At 30.7% G+C, this 20,577-nt stretch overlaps 1 protein-coding gene across 4 annotated transcripts in view; it reads left to right on the plus strand.

Moving 5' to 3' along the window:
* The window catches only part of LOC145289844 (hillarin-like), a 260,340-nt gene that overhangs the window by 202,654 nt on the left and 37,109 nt on the right, over positions 1-20,577 (plus strand). The window contains exon 1 of one of the 4 annotated variants that reach the window (XM_080136443.1): positions 16,135-16,784. The exons of the other annotated variants lie outside the window; for them this stretch is intronic. Coding sequence (XP_079992569.1) covers positions 16,395-16,784 — 390 coding nt within the window. The 5' untranslated portion in view covers positions 16,135-16,394. Of the gene's footprint in view, positions 1-16,134; positions 16,785-20,577 lie in introns of those variants that run through there. 4 annotated transcript variants of the gene reach the window in all.

The raw sequence follows: 20,577 nt of genomic DNA on the forward strand, positions 1-20,577 counted from the left end.
CGTTTTTATTATATAATTTTTGTTATGCATTAAAAGGTTCCAATTTCTAAAGTTATTTGTTATTGTTAAATTAATAACTATTTCTTGTTAAATTTTCGCGTCATTCGCTGCATAAAAAATGTGTTAAATAAAGAATAATGGGATGTGTCCAACACTTATTTTCCGCACTGTATATATAGCTTAATTTAAAAGGAAAAGAGAAAGTTAAATTCCACAAAGGAGACGTATCCGGATAATGCCAAGCTCAACAATAATTATTGGAGCTCATACAATAGGACAACTATTTTATTTTTCAGCTTTATTATTACTACTATTATTATAATTTTCATTCGATTATCTGAAAAATCAGTCGTAAAAAAGCAAAAAAAAAAAAAAAATGCATATTTTCAAAAAGAAAAAAAAAACACAATAAAGACTAATTTAATTTACTTCGGAATGTCATGTGCTTAAAGATAATGTTTCCTCCCCCCTTTCCCCCAAAAAACAACTTACATATACACGTCTAAACATAAAGATCTGTATTCATTTCAGACTTTCAATTTCTTAATGAGATTGTTCGTTGAAAAAAAGAATTAAATTAATTAATCATCGTTTTCATACATTTAAGAACATTTCTAATTGATTGTAATTAAAAGAAGATATTCACTTTTAAAAACGATTGTCTCCCTTTGTCGCGATTTGACCTCTTGAACAATGAAAAGAAAAGAAAAAAACTAAAATGCAGAATACCTAAAACACTTATCCAAGTAGGTATAAGAGTAACTCATCTTGCCTCTGATAACATCTATTTATTATATATTGTTTGACCCCCTCTTTTTACTGCTTTTCGGTTTGGTTTGGTTGTTTTTGTTTTACGGCATATCAGGTTATTTAATGCCGAATCCAGTTATTTTGAAGAATTTTTTTTAATAGAATATATTTGTGTTTTTTTTTTCAAGTCGATTTCTATTTAACCCATAGTTAGAACCCTAACAGGTACAACCACTCCGGGTCAGAGTGGACCTGGGAGCAATGGCAATTAAAGGGTGGCTCCACACTCCCCAAAATCCGCAAGCTGGGGCCTTACCATTGGATATAGTTTAAGGTCATATCCAGAACCTACTGCTTTTTCACCCCAAACAAGGTACAATGTCACTTGGATGTAAGGAACTATTTGGGACAGAATTGCTGAAATACTATGTGAGGAGTTGAGCAGCAAGATATCTGTCCAGATTACACTTACACTCTGCAAGTCAGATAAACAGGGATCCGGTAGTAAATTCCAAAATTTAGCAGTTCGAGGGAAGAAACTATTTGAGTAAAAGGCTTTCTGGCATATTAATTATAGTTAAACATACGCCACCTCCCCCCCCCAAATATCAAATGCATCGCAATAGGCAATATCTAAATAACTTTACAACAACAATTTTGCAGAAAAACAAACGAACAAAAATAAAACAAAAAAAACCCAGAAAAATAAGAACAAAATGGAAGTTGTTCATTCAAGTGGAAGTGGTTCATTGAAGATCAGACTTCAATCTAGCTGGAAGAGTCAAGATAACAATTTGATGCAAGAAAACAAGGTGATGAAGATGAGGTGCATCTAGTTACACTAGTAACACTCCATCTACACCGGAAGTGGCCGAAGCGCTTTCACTTGCACAAGATAAAAAAGAGTGATAAAATGAAAGAAAAAAAAAGAAAAGAAACAGGTAATCCCATCAGAAAAATAACGTCTTGTTATTTCTTTTATAGATTCAACGGGGGAAGAGACCAACAACACGTCTCTTCTCACTCCCTCTCTACCTGTTTCCACCCCCCCACACACACTCAGGTAAAAATGACTCATTCTAAAATCTGTCGATATCGGCAAAGCGTTACACGTCATTAGATGATGACTCATCGTAGATCAACTATTTTCCCTATTTTTTGTTATTGTCGTGTGGGTACTGACGTCCTGTACCTGAATGGAGACGGAAATGGCTGCAGTGCTCGTCACAATAAGACAATACATCCCGCTCCCGCTGGCCTCCGGTTCTTTTAAAGAGAATGTCAATAACAATAATTCAACATCATAATTGAATGCGAGTCGGATGATTTATGATTGATGGAGTAAGGCGTATCAGAAGAGAGAATAGAATCCGAAAACAGGGTTCGAATCTTGATTGACGTCACTTGGTAAAAACATGAAACCATTTTCTAAATGTACATCAAGAAACTAATGTTTCATGCCTTAGTTGGAAAACGGTTTACAATATTTGAAAACTCCGTAAACAACCCTTCTTTGTATATAAAAATAATCAAGGTATATGTATAGGCAAATACACGTACTTCGCACATGTATAAAGTAAACATATACTAGTTTATCCAGCAACAAAGTTGGGACATGGTGTAGTATAAGTTCAGCTGTTATTTTCCAAGAATTCTGTCTCATATGCAGTAGCATTTTGCTTTTAATAATAAGGATAAACTTGTCTCTATTCTAATTCCTATGAGAGTCGAGTCATTTCTTTTTTAATGCGTGGAAATGTAGTTCCCTAAAAGGAAACACTTTGGATTGTGACAAAAATTTAAATTGTCTCAGTCTGAAAGGATTTCTGTTCACTTACTTAGAACAGAAAAGGGAATTATCATAACAGGTACTACACTTTACTTTAAGCCAACTTTTAGTATCCAGTTAAATGCCCTATTTTCATGGGGTGTAGTTTAGTTCAACTAGTATTTTCTCTACACGTATTTATTTATAAAAACCAGATTTATAAATCTTTGGTTTTTTTTTTCGAATTGACCCAGACAAGGCATAAAGCTTCTTGATGTAACAAGCGAAATAAATAAATAAATAACACTTCAAGATCAAAAACTAACCATCGATAAGTGTTACATAGACAAATTCGGAGCTAGAAAACAGCAATTCTTCATCCTTTGTCAGATACATAGCTCATTGAATGTGAGGACTAAAGGACAAAATAAGGGAAGCGATAATTACAAGGATATCGAAAGTAAATCCAAGTTTCACTTTCTACTTTCCAATCCCTAATAATGTACGTTTATTCAGCTCTCTTGAATAGCAGCCCATTTTAATAATATTAAATCAGCAGTGTTAATGACGTATACTCTTAATACAATACCATGGTATCTTTTCACTCGCTGCTTTGCGTAATGTTTTTTTTTCTTTGTTCCTTTTTCTCGAGCTGGGTTCTTTTTCGTCTCCTGTTTCTGTTTTCCTATCTATCGTATTTATGGATGCCGACGAAACTTACTGCAGCAATGAATTACTCGGTCAGCAAATAAATCCAATATTCATTAAGGTCAGCAATCAAATTATTTGTTCTCTTTGAAATCGTATAAAAATAATTTGTCTATAATTATTTTACTTGGTTACCATCTTAAATGATATAATTAAATCGATCCGCATATAACATACCGTGAATGATTTTTTCGATCTCCACAAATAACGCTTCGTTTTCTTGGTCGACTGAAAAATCTTCTCGTTTCTCGCATAGTAGTTGGTTCATTGAATAGTGATGTCTAGCTGTAACGGGGGTCGTAGTAGTAATGTATGTTTTGTGAGCTTTCTTTCGCCCGCTGTCCAAACAGGACAAAGAAACAGTTTCAAAAAACACCGCCTAAACACAGCCAGTTCACAGAGAGCAGGCAGTTATCTTTTCTTTATCACGTCTCATTTCGAGCTTCATGTCCGCCACATCATATTTTGATACGTATTCCTCAGCTATAGCCTGCACTTCTAATGAGACTTTACACTTTCTGCTTAACGTTAACCTTATGTGGCGATTTCCGTTTTATAACATACTTGAAGATGTACCCGTAAAGTTAAATTCCTTTTTGAAAAAAATGAGACATGATCCTGACAGTATTATGTTTTTTCTAAAGAGTTCACTTCTTGTAAGAAAAAAAAAATACTTGAGCTGAGATTGAAACCGACCCTAAAAATAGTGAGTCAAGATAACCATTAGGTCTGCTTGACACAATCTTTAAAAGTTTTTTTCAACCGTACTTAGTCTTAACATAATATAAACGATTCGCGCACGCGCAGTCGTGAAACAGTTAACAATCAGTTAAAAGTCCGACGACTTCCGCGTAGCAGTTTTTCAATTTTGACCCTTTAGCAGCCCTTTTTGCCGGATGAAAATTAACTATAAAGTTTTCCACGTGTCTGAATGCACTATATACCGAATTTCAAGTCTGTAGATAAAAAATCCATTGAGTATACCCTCACACACATTCTCAATGTTATAGATATATAGATAACCTTGCTGCATACGTCTGTGTTCTAACATTAGAGAAGTCTACAACACAAATGTTTTCACTTTTAAAACTGCATCGATCAAGAAAGGACAGCAAACTTGTTAATCGAGAAATAAATGAATTGCGTGCTCATGACATAATGAAAAAAAGAAAACAACAAAAAACAAAACTTGGATAAGCAATCGCGATAAAGTGAAATATGTAGAATTTAGGTAGCAAAAGCATTGATAAAACTGGCCATATAAAACTAATTATATAAAAATCGCCATATAAGAACAGCCAAATAAAAATGGGCTGAGTAACTATTAAAAATTAGAAAAATGAAAAAAGAAATAGCTTATATAAACAAAACCAGGCATCGTGCTTCCACATTAAAGAACTCCAAAGAGGTAGATATGCCATGAAACAAACACTACATTAATACAACCAAGTAGATCGTGACTTAATACGTTTCCCAATGGTATTATTGTGTAACTCAACGATTTAATCGAACGTAATACTTATTAATCTGTGCATCGAACGAATACCATAACACTTAGTTTGTTGCACCTTACAAAATTTCCATCTAAGATTTAAGCCAAATCAGCTCAGGACGAATAAAAGTGGAAGGGACGGACAGACGAAGAGAAATACAGTATAGATATAAGCAAATGTTCGAGTTGTTTAATGTTGTTTTTAAATGTTGTAACCTATAAACACTTAACCAAAGTTGTGTTCGAAGTTTTTGTTTTGCATAAGTACATATACTGTCAGATGTCCCAGTTGCCACGTTTAAAACAAAAATTATATTCTGATGATTTCAAAGAATGTTTTGACCAAGTTTTAATTAAATTGTTAACTAACGTTGCATTTCTCATAAATCACAAAGAAAAAACATCTTGATATTGTTTCAACAGAAAATTAACAGATCGATTTTTGCATGTGATATAATAAAGATGATAAGAATGAACACAGACTAACAAATTAACAAATTTATATCAGACTGACATCTCTATCTATATAAACTAAGATCTGTGTATATTTTTATATATTTGTATATAAAATGATCATTCCTAAACTAATTAAAAGATCATTATGAATTTTTAGAATGAGACTCCTAGGCGTGAAAATTCAGATACCTATTATTTTGGTGAACTATTAACAATAGATATTAGAGCTCGATTAAAAAACATATTCAAATTTAATTTTCTTTTAAGCATTTCACAGAAATTTTCACAGGAATTTTAGGGGCCTAATAATAAAATTCCGATATTTCACATAATCCATATTCATTAGATTCCGATAAAACACGATTCTATGAAATTTAAATCTTTTAAACCCAACGTAATCTAAAGCCATACATTTGAGATGTAGACATTTTGAGAATCACTATTACATAAAGGAGCATAAAAGTTGTGTAAAACTATTCGGTTTGAAAAATTGATTTTACTCGTCTTCGGGCAGATGTTCTTTTAGTATTGGAGGTGGATCTTCCCCTTCCTGCCTGTATCTATCTCTGCAACGTTGTTATTACTTTTAAAATGAACCAAACGTTAAATTAGCTGAGTGGTTTTGACGAGATTTATATGTTGTAAAATAAATATAATAAGATTGCGGCGAGATGAGGACAAACAATGTCGAAATCTTAATTTAAATTTTCAATCTCATCAATATAACGAAATTGCTCTTTGGATAACGCGATTGTTCGTCTTCATAATACATTTCAAATAAACGGTTAATTTTTTTTCACATTGAGCAATTATAAATCAAAAGGATAGAAATAATAGATATAATCATTTTATTAGCTTTGACATAGAATACGAGTGTCGTTCTAAAAGTAAGGCCTCCTAACTTTTTAAACTTAAAAACTAAATCATAAAAAAGCTACAGAGACAGAAGTGGTATAATTAAAACGGGCGATGGTTTGCACCTCAAAATGTATTTTTCTACATAGTCACCACCATTATCGATGCATTTGGCATGTCTCTTTTGATGCATCAGTTGTAAAAGTTCGAAGCGCGCTTTGAAACTCACGTGTCTGTCGCCACACTGATACTGACGTACACATCTCCTAACTGTACTGAACTCAACTGCATTGGCTCCCTAAACGTTCAACAGGCGCCGGTGAATGTTGATAAATTCACTTTTTTCTTCATGAAGAAATTCAATAACGCCTCACTGCTTCTGATGCACGTCCATAACAGAGCTGCTTTGTTAAAGTCTCACACCATAAATATCTCCAACGGAAAGATAACACTTTCAAATAAAAAATGAATGAGTTCAGTTATCATGACAATGCAATTTTAAATCGATTTGATCAATCATATATATATATATATATATATATACATATATATATATATATATATATATATGTGTGTGTGTGTGTGTGTGTGTGTGTGTGTGTTTTGTTTTTTAAATGTCCGAAACAGTGTTTCATGGTAAACAACTGATGATCCCTTAAAAAATATATTATGATTGGCACTATAGTGAATTCGAGAGAGCAAGTTGATGCAGTGATCGCAGGTGATTTAATGACACAGACAAAATAGTTTTCTAACGAATGATAAAAAATAATTTTTTTTGTATAGATTTAAAGGTTAAAAACTTCCAAGACTATATATATAGAAAGAGAGAAAGAGAGAAAGAAAGAAAGTGAGAGAGATATGCATATATATATATATATATATATATATATATATATATATATATATATATATATATATATGTGTGTGTGTGTGTGTGTGTGTGTGTGTGTGTATATAATATTTCATTACTTATATTCTCTAAATAGAATTTTGAAGAGAAAATTAGTTGAATGGTGGGGTTATCTAAAATATTAGCTTCTGGTCTTTAAGTGTAAATCTTGGAGTGCCTGGGTTTATGAATTCTGCTATTTTTTTGTTTTGTCATGGATGAAAGAATAAATGTAGCTTCACTATTGATACTGTTTGAAGTAAAAATAGAAATACTTTTATATATCTTATATATTCAACCTGAACGGAGTCTAAAGTTATTCTAAATTAATTATATATAATATAATTATAATATATATATATATATATATATATATATATATATATATATATATATATATATATATATATATATATTACAGACATAATGATTCAGATTTAAACATATTAATTGTTTATTTTCTCTAATTGCACAAATTTCGAAAACAATATTTATCTAGTAAGAGGAAGAACGTTTTGTGAAGCTATAATTTCGATATTGTATTAAGATGTTACAACTATATATCTATAAAAGTAAGAATGTGTGTGAGAACAACTCTTAACCTATATACTTAAGGAATCATTTTTATCTACAGACTTGAAATTTAGTATATATGGTATTCAGAAATATGGAACACTTTCTAATCGGTTTTCATCTGAAAAGGGGGGCTGCTGAAGAGGTAAAAATGGAAAAATTAGTATTTGGGGGTCATCGAATTTTGATCTGTTTGTCAACTTTTTCACGACTGCACATGCGCGAATCGCTCATATGATAGCTCCATTATGTTAAGAATAATAGGTTTGTAAACACGTTTTTAAAGTCGTGTTAAGATGGCATAATGGTTATCGTATTTGACTCACAGTCTTTAGGTTTTGGTTTCGATCTCAGCTCGAGTATTTTTTTTTTACTTACAAGAAGTGAACTGCTTAGAAAAAAACATAATACTCGCATGCACATGTCTCAGTTTCTTTCCGTTTTTTTACTTCATTTTTCTAAGGAAATAAACCTTACGTTTAATACGTAGCAACGTCGTGTACATCTGCCAGTATTATATGAAATTGAAAAATGTTCAAAAAAGATTAAAATAATATTTTAAAAAGTTTGAACAAAATTGCTTTTATCCATTAAGTGGAAACCAGTGTTTTTTTAAATACTTATAGAATCTTTTAATGTTCATATTCGTATTTGAGAAAAAAATCAAAAGCCAAATAAAAAAATGGAGTCTTTATGTTATACCTATCATGAGGAAAAAATAAACAATCAAAAGATATTGAATATTTCCATATTTGCCTTTTGCTTCCCAGTGTTTGTAATGAAAAAGAATAAAAGTATGTTGCTATATGGCAAATTGTTAGTATAAATAAAATGTCTATCTATCTATCTATCTATCGATATATATATATATGTGTGTGTATATATATATATATATGTATATATATATAATTACATTATATATATATATATATAATTACAATTCGGGGATAATTACATTTATTTCCTAAATAGGACAGTTTTGCACAACTATATGTCCTTGTACAAAGATTAAACCTGAGATATAATTATAATAAACCTTATGTATAGAATCCTTACTCTGTTTATTAGTCAAGAGAATTGCTTTGCATTTATACAGGCTGGCGCATAAGTCACTTTACTATTTTAAAATTACATTTTTTTTTTCAATAAATTAATTTTTATTTACGTGATATTACTTTTCATAAATAAATAAATCAAAATGAAATTCAAATCTTTAAACTATGCAATAATAAAGAATTAATAAACAACACTCATTTACAAAAACGATATTTTATTGTAAAATGGCGAAGTTATTTGTGCGCCACGCAGTGATTTATCCGCCACCTTATATATACACACATAAGTAAATCAATTTATTTATCTATCTATACACCTATAGATTTGGAGCTTTTTTTATCGCATTTACATTGATATTAAGAGCTTACGTTTTCTCTTTACGATTTAAATATAATTAAAACGAACTTCTTAATATACTCAGTCATGGATATGCCAACAACTTCAGGAAGATTAATTAATTTGCATATTATTTAAAAAACGAATTTCTTTAATTAATTATTCATTTCTATATGGTAGATTCTCTCATCGAAGACGTTGAATGATGGTTCAGCACACAATTTCAACAATTAAAAAAAAATTCTTTCTACCAAAATCTCAAATGGGTATTTAATCTCATTTCTAAGAAAGTATCTTCAATATTTTCGTCAGATGAGAAAGAAATTACTAAGCGCTGGGATGAACACTTCGCACATGTTTTAAACAGAAAATCGCTAGTGGATTGAAGTTATCAAAAGTTTTCCCCGGAAGTCAACCATTGAGAATCTTTTTGACAATCCTACCATTTCTGAGCTTGTTGGAAAGTCTATAAAGCTATTGTTAAATGGTAAAGCCCCTGATGATGAATAACTGCATATATATAGTCATATTGCATTGTTGAGAATCTAGTCGATTTTATAAAAGTATCTGTGAATATTGGCTTCAATTTAAAATGAAAAAGTCATGTATCGTAGTAAAATTGTGCTCTAAAAACATTAATTTCAAACGCACCCCTGGTTTATAATTGTTGACTTTATAGACTGGACCATCTGCTTGTGCAATGATAAAACGTCTTAAATGCATTTATGATGTTAGGCGGACTTCTTTCTCTGATTGGATGTTTTGGATTATCGATTTTCGGTACACATTCCAATATTTAAGAACAAGTTAAGTTAAGTTAAGAACATTCCCAGACACATAAAACACCTTCATGTGAAATTGTGAAAGATTCGGCCCAGTTGTTTGCGAGTTCATAGAGAACGAACTCACACACATACACACAATTCCTTTTATATCATAGTGTATATATATATATATTATATTTAGATATATTTCATTCCGAGATATATATATATATATATATATATAAAATTACACACACACACACACATATATATATATATACATATAATTATATATATATATATATATATGTATGAAAATCGAAGAGAAAGAGAGAGTTTATTTAAGGATTTATGGATCTCATATGCAATATACTTGCACAATTTTTAATCCTTTTTTCAATTTTAAACATGTTCAATTTTCATGCTAATACTATAGCTTTCATAGTTATTTTACCCTGAAGACAAAACTGAATTTTTAAACTTTAAGAAATAAGTAAAGTTTTTATTTATATTCCTCCTTTCTTTTGAACTTTTGATGAATTCATAAGAAATGTGAATTTTTATTTTCATTTTATTTTATCTTAGATTTATATTTATACACTTATATATATATATATATATATATATGTATATATATATATATATATATATATACTAGCAAAAGTACCCGTCGTTGACTGGGTTCAAAAACAGCGTACAGAAAATGGATTCTGATTTATGAAAGTATGATAGGTTATAAAAAGGAAGGGTTGTAAAGAGATAGTTTCGAATTTGGGGGTTTCAAAACAAATGCTGAAGGATGAAAGTAAAAATAAAATAGATAAACACCATAATTTATTATACCATACCTGTTCACACTGAAACACTTATCACAATATTCTATGGATCTATATTAAAAAACCTTGTTAAACTTTGTGACATATTTCCATTCTATGGAGGTCAGGCGCGAACGAACATCCCACAATTTTATTATACCATATTTCTTCAAACTGAAACATAATTATCAAAGTATACTTACGCAGATAGATATAAAAAGTCTTTATTAAAGTTTGTGCCTATTTCCATTCTATGGAGGCCAGGCGCGAACGCAGACCCCATAATTTTATTATACCATCCCTATTTAAGTTAAAACATACCTATCAAAGTATTATTATGTATATCTATATCAAAAACACTTGTAAACGATTTTTAAAAAATGTTGTGAACCAGGCGCGTACGCAGACCACACAATTTTAATGAATCATCATTATGCCAGATCAAACATACCCATACCTGTGTCTCGATACATCTTCTATCATTATATGTGATCAGTTTTCTATAATAGTAAACCATATAGGAGCCTATTCGTGACCAGACTCACAAACACACACACACGCACACACACACACATTTAGCTTTAATTTATATATATATATATATATATATATATATATATATATATATATATATATATATTCATTTGGGTTTGTGCGCGAATACATGGTACATGATGTGTGTAGGAATTGGTCATGTCAGTTGGTCTCTATGAAAGTATTAATGGGAATCTCATTACACCTGTATATACGTGTGTCTGTGTGAGTGTGTGTGTGAGTAAGTACTTGTGTGTGTGTGTGTGTGTGATTGCATCCATCATTCACCTGGTTTACACTAAGTATTACAGCCATTACTATAGGTGATGATTCATGGTATTACTACTACTACTGTTCGCATCGCTTGAAAGGACCCTATCCCTATTCAGCCAGTCACCACCCCCTTGCCACGTGTCACTACGACTAATTGTACGTCCACCCCATGCTGTCCTAGAGCAGGAATTAACGGGGATAAGCCTCTGTATCAGATTGTTTGATCGGCCACTCAGTTGATGAGTGAATCAAGGTGCGTGTGAGGCAATGACGCATCTACGAACGGCTTAACCAATCAGCTCTCAGATCAGTTTACGTGACGTCATTTCTAAGGTGGTTTCTCTGACTGAATGTGTAGTATACGCACATGCACGAGTGCTACGTATATATATATGTGTGTATACACACACACGTATATATATATATAAGATAATGAGAGAGAGGGAGGAAGGGAGAAGGAAAAGATGTATTTTTAACTGTTTGCATCATGTCAAATTGTTTTTCGATGCTTTTTATCTTTATTCGCTGATCGAACTTCATTTTACCGATGCAAGGTTGATCGTCCATCGGGAACGTATCCGTTTATTTCCCCTTTTATGACTGGCGACGTGTGTTTGGCCACCAGAGCACGTGGTCGTGACTGTCAGTGTTAGCAACGGATCTTATGCGCTCAAGGACCATTTCTTTATATATGACCAGTTTATTTTTCATTTCAAATAATACGCACACACATTCATCTTTCTTTCTATTTGCGTAATATAATGGAATTAATGATGATCACGTTTGAAAAAACAAACAAACAAAAAACACATCAAATCAAATAAAAACGTAACTTTCAAAAATAGTTATGAACTGTTTTGGTAATGGAACTTTTACGATGCTGCATCATACACTAAATCTACATAAACACAACGAAAAAAATCCTCCTTTCTTTTAATCTACATTGCATTTCGGATTTATGGGCTCAAACTCAGAATACTTTTCAAAACAAAGTTTGAATGCAGCTTCACGTGTTTTAACCTCAATGTTTTCACTTCAACGCCTTTACCATCTGGCTTTCATGGATCACGTTAAGATGATTGGTTTATAAAGTTTCTACAGATATTCGTATGCGTTTTGGAATCTGTCAAGAAGAACTTTATTCAACTCAGGGAATACAAAAGCAACTACTCGTAATCTTCATTAAAACTAATTGTTGATTGTATTCTTATCTCTAAATAGGATTACATCAGAAGAGTTTTCTTCTTCCTCTTCTTCTTCTTCTTCTTTAAACTTATTACGATTACATTTTTTACATTCCATTTTTTAACGGCGTCTTTTCTTACGTAATGCGATCGCTAGATTTGCATCGCTTCTACTTTTATAATAATACATCTTAATTATAATTCGTAATTTTATATACGGCATTATAATACATGTATACATGCATACATTTTAATAATAATATCAATAATAATAATACAGAACTATATATACTATATTTTAACACATACATGCATACATTTTAAATTATAATACATAATACATAATACATGTACAGAAACACATGTTATATCTACACACAGTATTTGATGTCCATCCTATAAAGTATTTTTATTCTAAATGTGTTACTATTTTTGTTTGTAAAATAATTGGATTTTACACAGGAATTTTTTGATATCACGTTACACGTCCTTATTGACTTAAAACCTCTTTGAAAAAATATTGAATTTTATACCATTAAAAAATAATTGCTGTGACCGGACATTTATGAAAGACAAACAAACGATCAGTGGATAGGGGACAATTTCAAATCCTTGCTGACGAGTTTCATTTTCCACAAATGGATTAACCGTGCACACGTGTGATCATTCCATCGCTTGAATTCTCTACAACGTTTTTGACTGGATGAACAGAAAGCAACGCTCATTTATAGCAAAAGAATAAACACAGAAAATGCATGGCTTTTACTTAAATATTCATGGATTTATCCAGTAAAGAGTTTGTATACAGTTTACTGCGAATTTCTAATCAATCATCATCAAATGTTACACTACAGTCCTGTTACCACAGGATAAACTTTGGATTTTATTAATTTGAAATTAACGAGCACTGAGTCATAATTCGTTAATGGATTAAGTAAGATCATCTTAAAGTCAAGTTCATTATTCCAAATTGTGATCACTGATGGTACTTTTTCATCACGATAACACTAACACATAATAATACGTACACATCTCTGACTCTTAAAATAATAACACTAACACATAATAACACTAACACATAATAATACGTACACATCTCTGACTCTTAAAATAATAATAACACTAACGCATAATAACACTAACACATAATAACATATAATAATAACACATAATAATATTTACACATAATAATACGTACACATATTTGGCTCTTAAAATCCCCCTTTTTATTTACATGCATAATAAACGCCTTATTTTCTTCAAGCAAACATTTCTTACAACATTTAGCAAGTTTTAATTTCTAATAATTAATCAATTAAAGGATGTTATTGAATTAAATGAGTAAAACCGATCAGATACACGAGTAAGATAAAAATGAGTGATTATAAATGCAATTGTGATTACTTTTTGACGATAGATTTTATTACAACAATAAATTACTGTTCTGACTCAATTTCTTTACCGACATTGCACGTATTATCACAAGTCCAATGAAAAAGAATATACATCAAATACTCTTACTTAATCAAGTTACAATTAATAAATTGTACTTTTTATGTAAATTAGAAAAAAAGTTTATACGTTCAGAAATATTTCTGTTTTAAAATTTTACGATTACATTTTTGTTGCATTTCTATTCTTTTGTCTTTGAAATTTTTTTCTTATTATCACATGCAGTCGACAAGTTTGGATAGTGTTTATTTTAATAACAATATATTGATCTCTGGTTAGATTTTTTGAATTAGAAAAAAGTGCTTGAAAAGTCAATTTAATTTAACAAATAAAAAAAACACAATTTAACAAATATAAAAAAAACATCCAAAATTAGTCTTGTTCTGATAAATATGACTTTCTTCATATCTTGCTCGCTTTTTCTCATTACCTCTTCAGCTAAGGATTAAATAGTATTGCTACTTGTCGTGATATTTCGTTTTGTTTATATCAATAGTGGACTATTCGTCTAATAACTGTTATATAAAGTTATCTTGCCCTTGACTATTAATACATATAGAAAGAGAGAGAGAGAGAGACAAAGAGAGAGAGAGAGAGAGTGAGACAGAGAGGTGTAGAAGCGAGAGTTATATACTGTAGAAAATAAGATATAGTTTCACATCTTATATAGTGACAAAGAGAACGATCGCTAGAAACCTAGTATGAATCACTTGATAAGTCGATAAAAATGGCAGCTAATTAGAGCAATGAAAATGAACTTATTTGAAAAATAACACAATTCCAGAACTATGAAGTATTATACAGTGTATTTTCTGTTAGTTTAATATATAAAAAAACGCCGTCTGGAAACAAACGTTAATTCACGCGTGTATGTGTGTTGTATAAAATGCATGCATGCAAGTATACATTAGAAAGGCACATGGTGTGATTTGCACACAAATGCTGAGACCGTTGCCTTTGTTCAGCTCATAAACAGCTGCCGCGTATTTAAAGCAGACGGCGTCTTTGTGCATTTCTTAATGAATTGCCCAGAGGGGGGAAAAAACTTAAAACTTTCTTTATTTTTTTTATTTCTTTAAAAATCTTGATTTAATCAGAATGGAAAGGGGTAATCTCTAGCGGTCGTCACCTGAAACAGCGTTGGTCGCACTTTGAAAATGATGAGTCTATCCAGTTTATGTCAACTTTCTATTACACGAATCCCGGATAATAGTCGTTCAGATAAAGTTATATGATAACAGTTGACCTTAGTATTTGGCACGAGGTTTCACGCCCAGAAACGCGGGAGAAAACAAAAGTCAGCAAAGAAATTCGAATATATACACATATAACATGAAAATCAATCACTCGGAATCGAAACACAGCTGATGAAAGAAAACAAATCTAGTGCTTAGAATCCGTTTAGATATTTAAAAACAATAAATAATCAAAAGGGGTTCATCTATCTCTATATCTCTCTATAGATAATCAAAAGGAGCTTAGGAGTTAAAATCTCATGGTATTAATGGCAAGGCTCTGGTTTAAAAACTGCATTAACGTTCTTTTCATCACTAACTATTGTAATATTCTGATCATCAATATATCGATAAAAGGCAATACGTTATAGTCAATATGATCGATAAAAGAAAATAGGTTTACACTTTTAAGCAATGATTCTTTTCTTTTTTTTATATAAAAAGAAGTCGTTTAAACTAATTAATCAGGGATTACAATTTTCCCAGATATATTTTTTGTAATTCTTAAGCCTGTCTATCTGTTTGACAGCATACCAACCCTTATTTAATACAAAAACAAAATATATTTCTAGCAAATGAGACATTCTAGAAGATTAATTGAAATTATTGTTTTTATTTTACAGCTGGCAAGCTAATACATTTCTCAATATTATTAGCACATAAGCGATCGCGTAAATCCCGCTAGGATTTGAATGCGATATTAACGATTTCATTAGCCGAAACAAAAAATGACACACATTGTCCTAATTCTTAAACATATAATAAATACATTTTATAATGACTGTCACGTGACTCGACCTAATTGATTTAATACAACATATTGCTCAACTTTAGGATCAGCTGTTTGTTCTTCAACGCACAACTTTTACAAAAGCAACCGATATTCAGAAGAAATTGACATAAGATCATTTAATATGCTACGATATCGACATAACGTATGAATTAGATCGAATAAATTTGAATTATATTTTTGTTTAAAAAATTGTACGTAGAGATAACACCGATATAATAACCGTATCTAGAGGAATTACGACAATATAGAAACTGAAACATTATCAGGGAACGTGTACTTGACTCCAAGCACTTAACCTCATAATAACATTTTATTCATTTTTTAAACATTTTTTTACAAACAACTAACTGTTTGATGTTTATTGTAATTAATTTCAGTGCAAACGCTCAAATACAGATAGGCATAATTATTACACGCTTAAATACTAGGAACTTCATGCCCCATCGCCATATCTACTTATGACACGCCATTGGGATTCTCAAACGGGCGGCCGTAGAACTACCTGCGTCGACAAGGGCAGTAAAATTAATAACTATTACAAAAGCAATCACAACAACAACAACAATAACAACAACAACAGTAACAATAAAAACAACAATTACAACAATAATAACAACAACAACAACAATAATGCGGAAAGCATTGATGATGACAATGAAATACCAACGTGTTTGGGTGGAGTAAAGAAGAAAATCGTTGCGACCATTCAGTGGTTATGTGAATGTGGGGCGTGGATCCCCAAGGCGCATCAAAAGGAGCACCACCCTGGTTATAAGGACACAGTTTTATCCCCGCTCTTCAAACATGGATCTAATATGGAGATGTTTATTTTTAAATGTTGCAAAAAGGTATGACTTTCTTTTTTACATTTCTAGCCATTTTGAACAGTTTCAGAATACACTCAAGATGCAAAACAATAATCTTTAAGGCAACAACTTTTCTCCGTCATTATTATTAGTAAACAAAATAACGTTAACCGTACATAACTTCAAACACAATCACACATACACGCGGAGATATTTCTAAATTCTATGCATTTATGCATCCGTTCAAGGTTTTGTCCATCTAGTCTCTCGGAATATTTTGCAAAATGCAGGTGTAAATCAATCGTATGGAATTATTAAGGCACTTTTAAATCATGCAACTGAATCCTACATTTAACGAGACATTTCAAATTAGACTGAAGTGACCAACGAAATCATTTTACAATGGTATGTTTTACAAAATTTCGTGGAAGTTGATAGGCAAAACCTGGTGAGCTCTAACAAGCGTATAGCCATACAGTAGTTAAATCAAAACACATTTTCGGCTTTTGCATTTTCTCATATATTTTCCGATAGAGCACTTTGATTAATTTTTCCGCTGTCATTATAAGTATATATATATATATATATATATATATATATATATATATATATATATATATATATATATATATATATATATATATATACTATGAGTGATTAGACGATGCCAATATTTTTCCTAATTACGATACAATTACCGATTCCACTAACATATATACAATTACCAATCTCATACTAAATTTTCGATTCCGATCCAATTAGTGATTCCGATTCTTTGTATATCTCTAAATATTTAATTATAAACTTGTTATTTTTCCTCAGTTGCCGTAAAACACGTTAAATATGCAGATATTTCCTAAACTTAAAAAAAAACACATTTGTGGAAGTTGATGCATGATTTTAGTTTTACTAACTATTTAAAATCAATAAATATTTATTATTTTATTATCATTACCAGCAATGGAAATGTTTTCTTTAAACCAAATAAAATAAAAAGTACAATAAAAAGAAATCATTTTGAGCATCGGAAAATAGGTAAAAAAACTTTCCGATTCCGATACCAATTACGATACCCCTAAGTGTTCCGATTTCTCCGATTTTTCTGATTCCCGATTCCGATTAATCGTCCAAACACTAATATATATTAGTGGTCTGGCAAAGACACAAGGGAGATAACCAAGCAAAAAAAATCTAAGCAAAATTTATCCCAAAGCAGTAAAACTGAAACTGGCCTGCCAGAACACTATACATACAAATGTAGACAAATTTGGACAGATTTTATTAGTTTTAAAATATATATGAATTATCATAAATTTTCACCATAGAATAGTATTATAATCTTCAAAATGCCTGCACATTTTCATCTAGTTTCGTCCGATAGAACCAAAATTTTGACAATTTTATTAGTTCAAAATCTCAGCGACTTTTGATCAGAATTTAACAAATTAAAGCATGTTAGAAAGCTAATGACCTGAATTGTGTAGTGGGCTATGTAAGATTTACCCTCAAGCTCGCGCATTGAAGAGATCGTCCATCGCCCAGAGACTATGCTTGGCACATTGTTACAGCCATAAAATGTTTTAATCATAGTTATTTGTTTTCTTAGTTTTGCATATGAATTACAAAATATCTTATATTTCCCCCAAAACTCTGGCATTGATGCTATGGTTTCAAATGATATGAAATAACAGCAAGGGGGGTTTTGATTCTAAATATTTATCACATGGTGTATATCCTCTCTTTGATTTTTATCCATGACGTAAATTTCACACTGTATAAGGATTATTTGATACTGGAGATATTCATAATTGTACCCTATTTCCAAAAGAAGGGAGATACAACACATAAGTAATATTTGGAATCAAGTCTCACCTTGCTGTTATTTCATATCCCCTCCATCAAGGCTACAAGTTTTGAGGATATATATATATATATATATATATATATATATATATATATATATATATATATATTATGAAGTAAATGCTGACAAACTTATTTTGCCAAGATTTGGAAGTAAAATTCTCCTTATTTACTTGCATAAGTTTGCGTATATTATTTTTCTATATATTAGTAATTTTTATTAGTCCGTAATAAATATTTATATTATTCCTTTCTACATATATTTCTATTTATATGTAATCAGCATTAAAAAAACATTTCTTATTTTTAAATGCTTTGCAATTATACACTTTCTTAGGTTCTCTCGATGTAAACATAACAAAGACTGAAGAGTTTTTGTCAGTCGTATACGACAAAATGTCGCGAAAAAATAAGTTGAATACACACATATATATGTATATATGTATATATATATATATATATATATATATATATATATATATATATATATATATATATATATATATATATATACATACATGGTGGACCATAAGTCACGCACCAAAGAATTAAGTGATGTGAGACTGTAAAATCTGAGGGGCAAAATATATATTTTCTTTTTTTTGGGCATAACATACATCTTCTTTTATGAAGTAATAAAACTTTTTTTGTATTTATCAGTTGATATAACTGACAAATTTTATTTCAATCAGTTCTTTAGTTGTGATTTGCCATTTTTTAATTTTAATTTCAGGCATGCCTTTAACAATTGACGAACGAGTTGAAGTGGTATTTATTATTTCAGTTTATTAGTAAAGTTTGGTTTTAATAAATAACGTTTATTACTATTATATATATATGGATTCCGATTTTGCAGGTCCTGGATATGACCTTAAACTATATGCAATAGTGAGGTCCCAGCTTGCGGGATTTGGGAAGAGTGGAGCCACCCCTTAATTGCCATTGCTCCAAGTTCCACTCTGACCCGGAGTGGTAGTACCTGTTAGGGTCCCAACTATGAGTTAAATAGAAACTGACTTGAAAAAAAAAACATATTCTATTTAAAAAATGTTCTTCAAAATCACTGGATTCGGCATTAAATGACTTGAAAAGGGTTGATATGTCGTAAAAAAAACCCCAACCAACCGATTTTGCGTAGACTTTTGTAAATGGCGCCGATTTATTTCCTGTTAGTGAGCAGGATTAATTTTCTGCTATCTGTTTGGTTATTTTGGGGCTTGTCTTGTTTCCGGTTACAGTAAATTTTTAAAGCTTTTCTTTTTGCGTTTAGTAAAAATATTGAGGGTACTGCAAATTTTTAAAGGCGTGTTCTATGTAATCAAATTCTTCATTTATAAATTCCTTGCTGCAGATTCTTAGGCCTCAATTATATTACCTCATTTCACTTTATCATTGTGATGTGAGTAGACGTGTATACAATCATTTTTATTTGTTACTTTGCGATGAACCTTAAAGCTTAGTTATTGTTCGATTTTATTTTGTTTGTTAGTAATGTAATGTATATGGGCTACCTAAGACAGCCAATGAAACTTCTTCTCTCTCCCTCCCTAAATGTCTATGTAAAAATTTGACCGCCACTTTTACTCGATTTATATATATACATATATATATATATATATATATATATATATATTTCTGTACAAATATATTTTCTTTTAATATATATACCAATCCTTATTTAAGAAGCTCAATGTAATTACAGAACAATATAGTGAATAACTGACAAAAAACTATATTCCAAAATTCACGATGTTGACCATCTTATAATTTATTCCTTTAATTCAGTTCATATTTGCAATTCTTGACAATATCCGTTTCGTAGCGCAAATCAATCACTTAATTATTATATCAATCAATGAATCTATTATGCCCTTAACTAATCAGAAGAAATAGAAACACTCAATCCGTCAAAAGAAAATGAAGTGTGATTTGACATGAGTAAAATCCGAAAATTGGAAGAGAAGCTGCAAAT

Source organism: Euprymna scolopes, chromosome 2 (genome assembly GCF_053919585.1).
Source record: "Euprymna scolopes isolate OS-2025 chromosome 2, ASM5391958v1, whole genome shotgun sequence".
NCBI classification, from domain to species: domain Eukaryota; kingdom Metazoa; phylum Mollusca; class Cephalopoda; order Sepiida; family Sepiolidae; genus Euprymna; species Euprymna scolopes.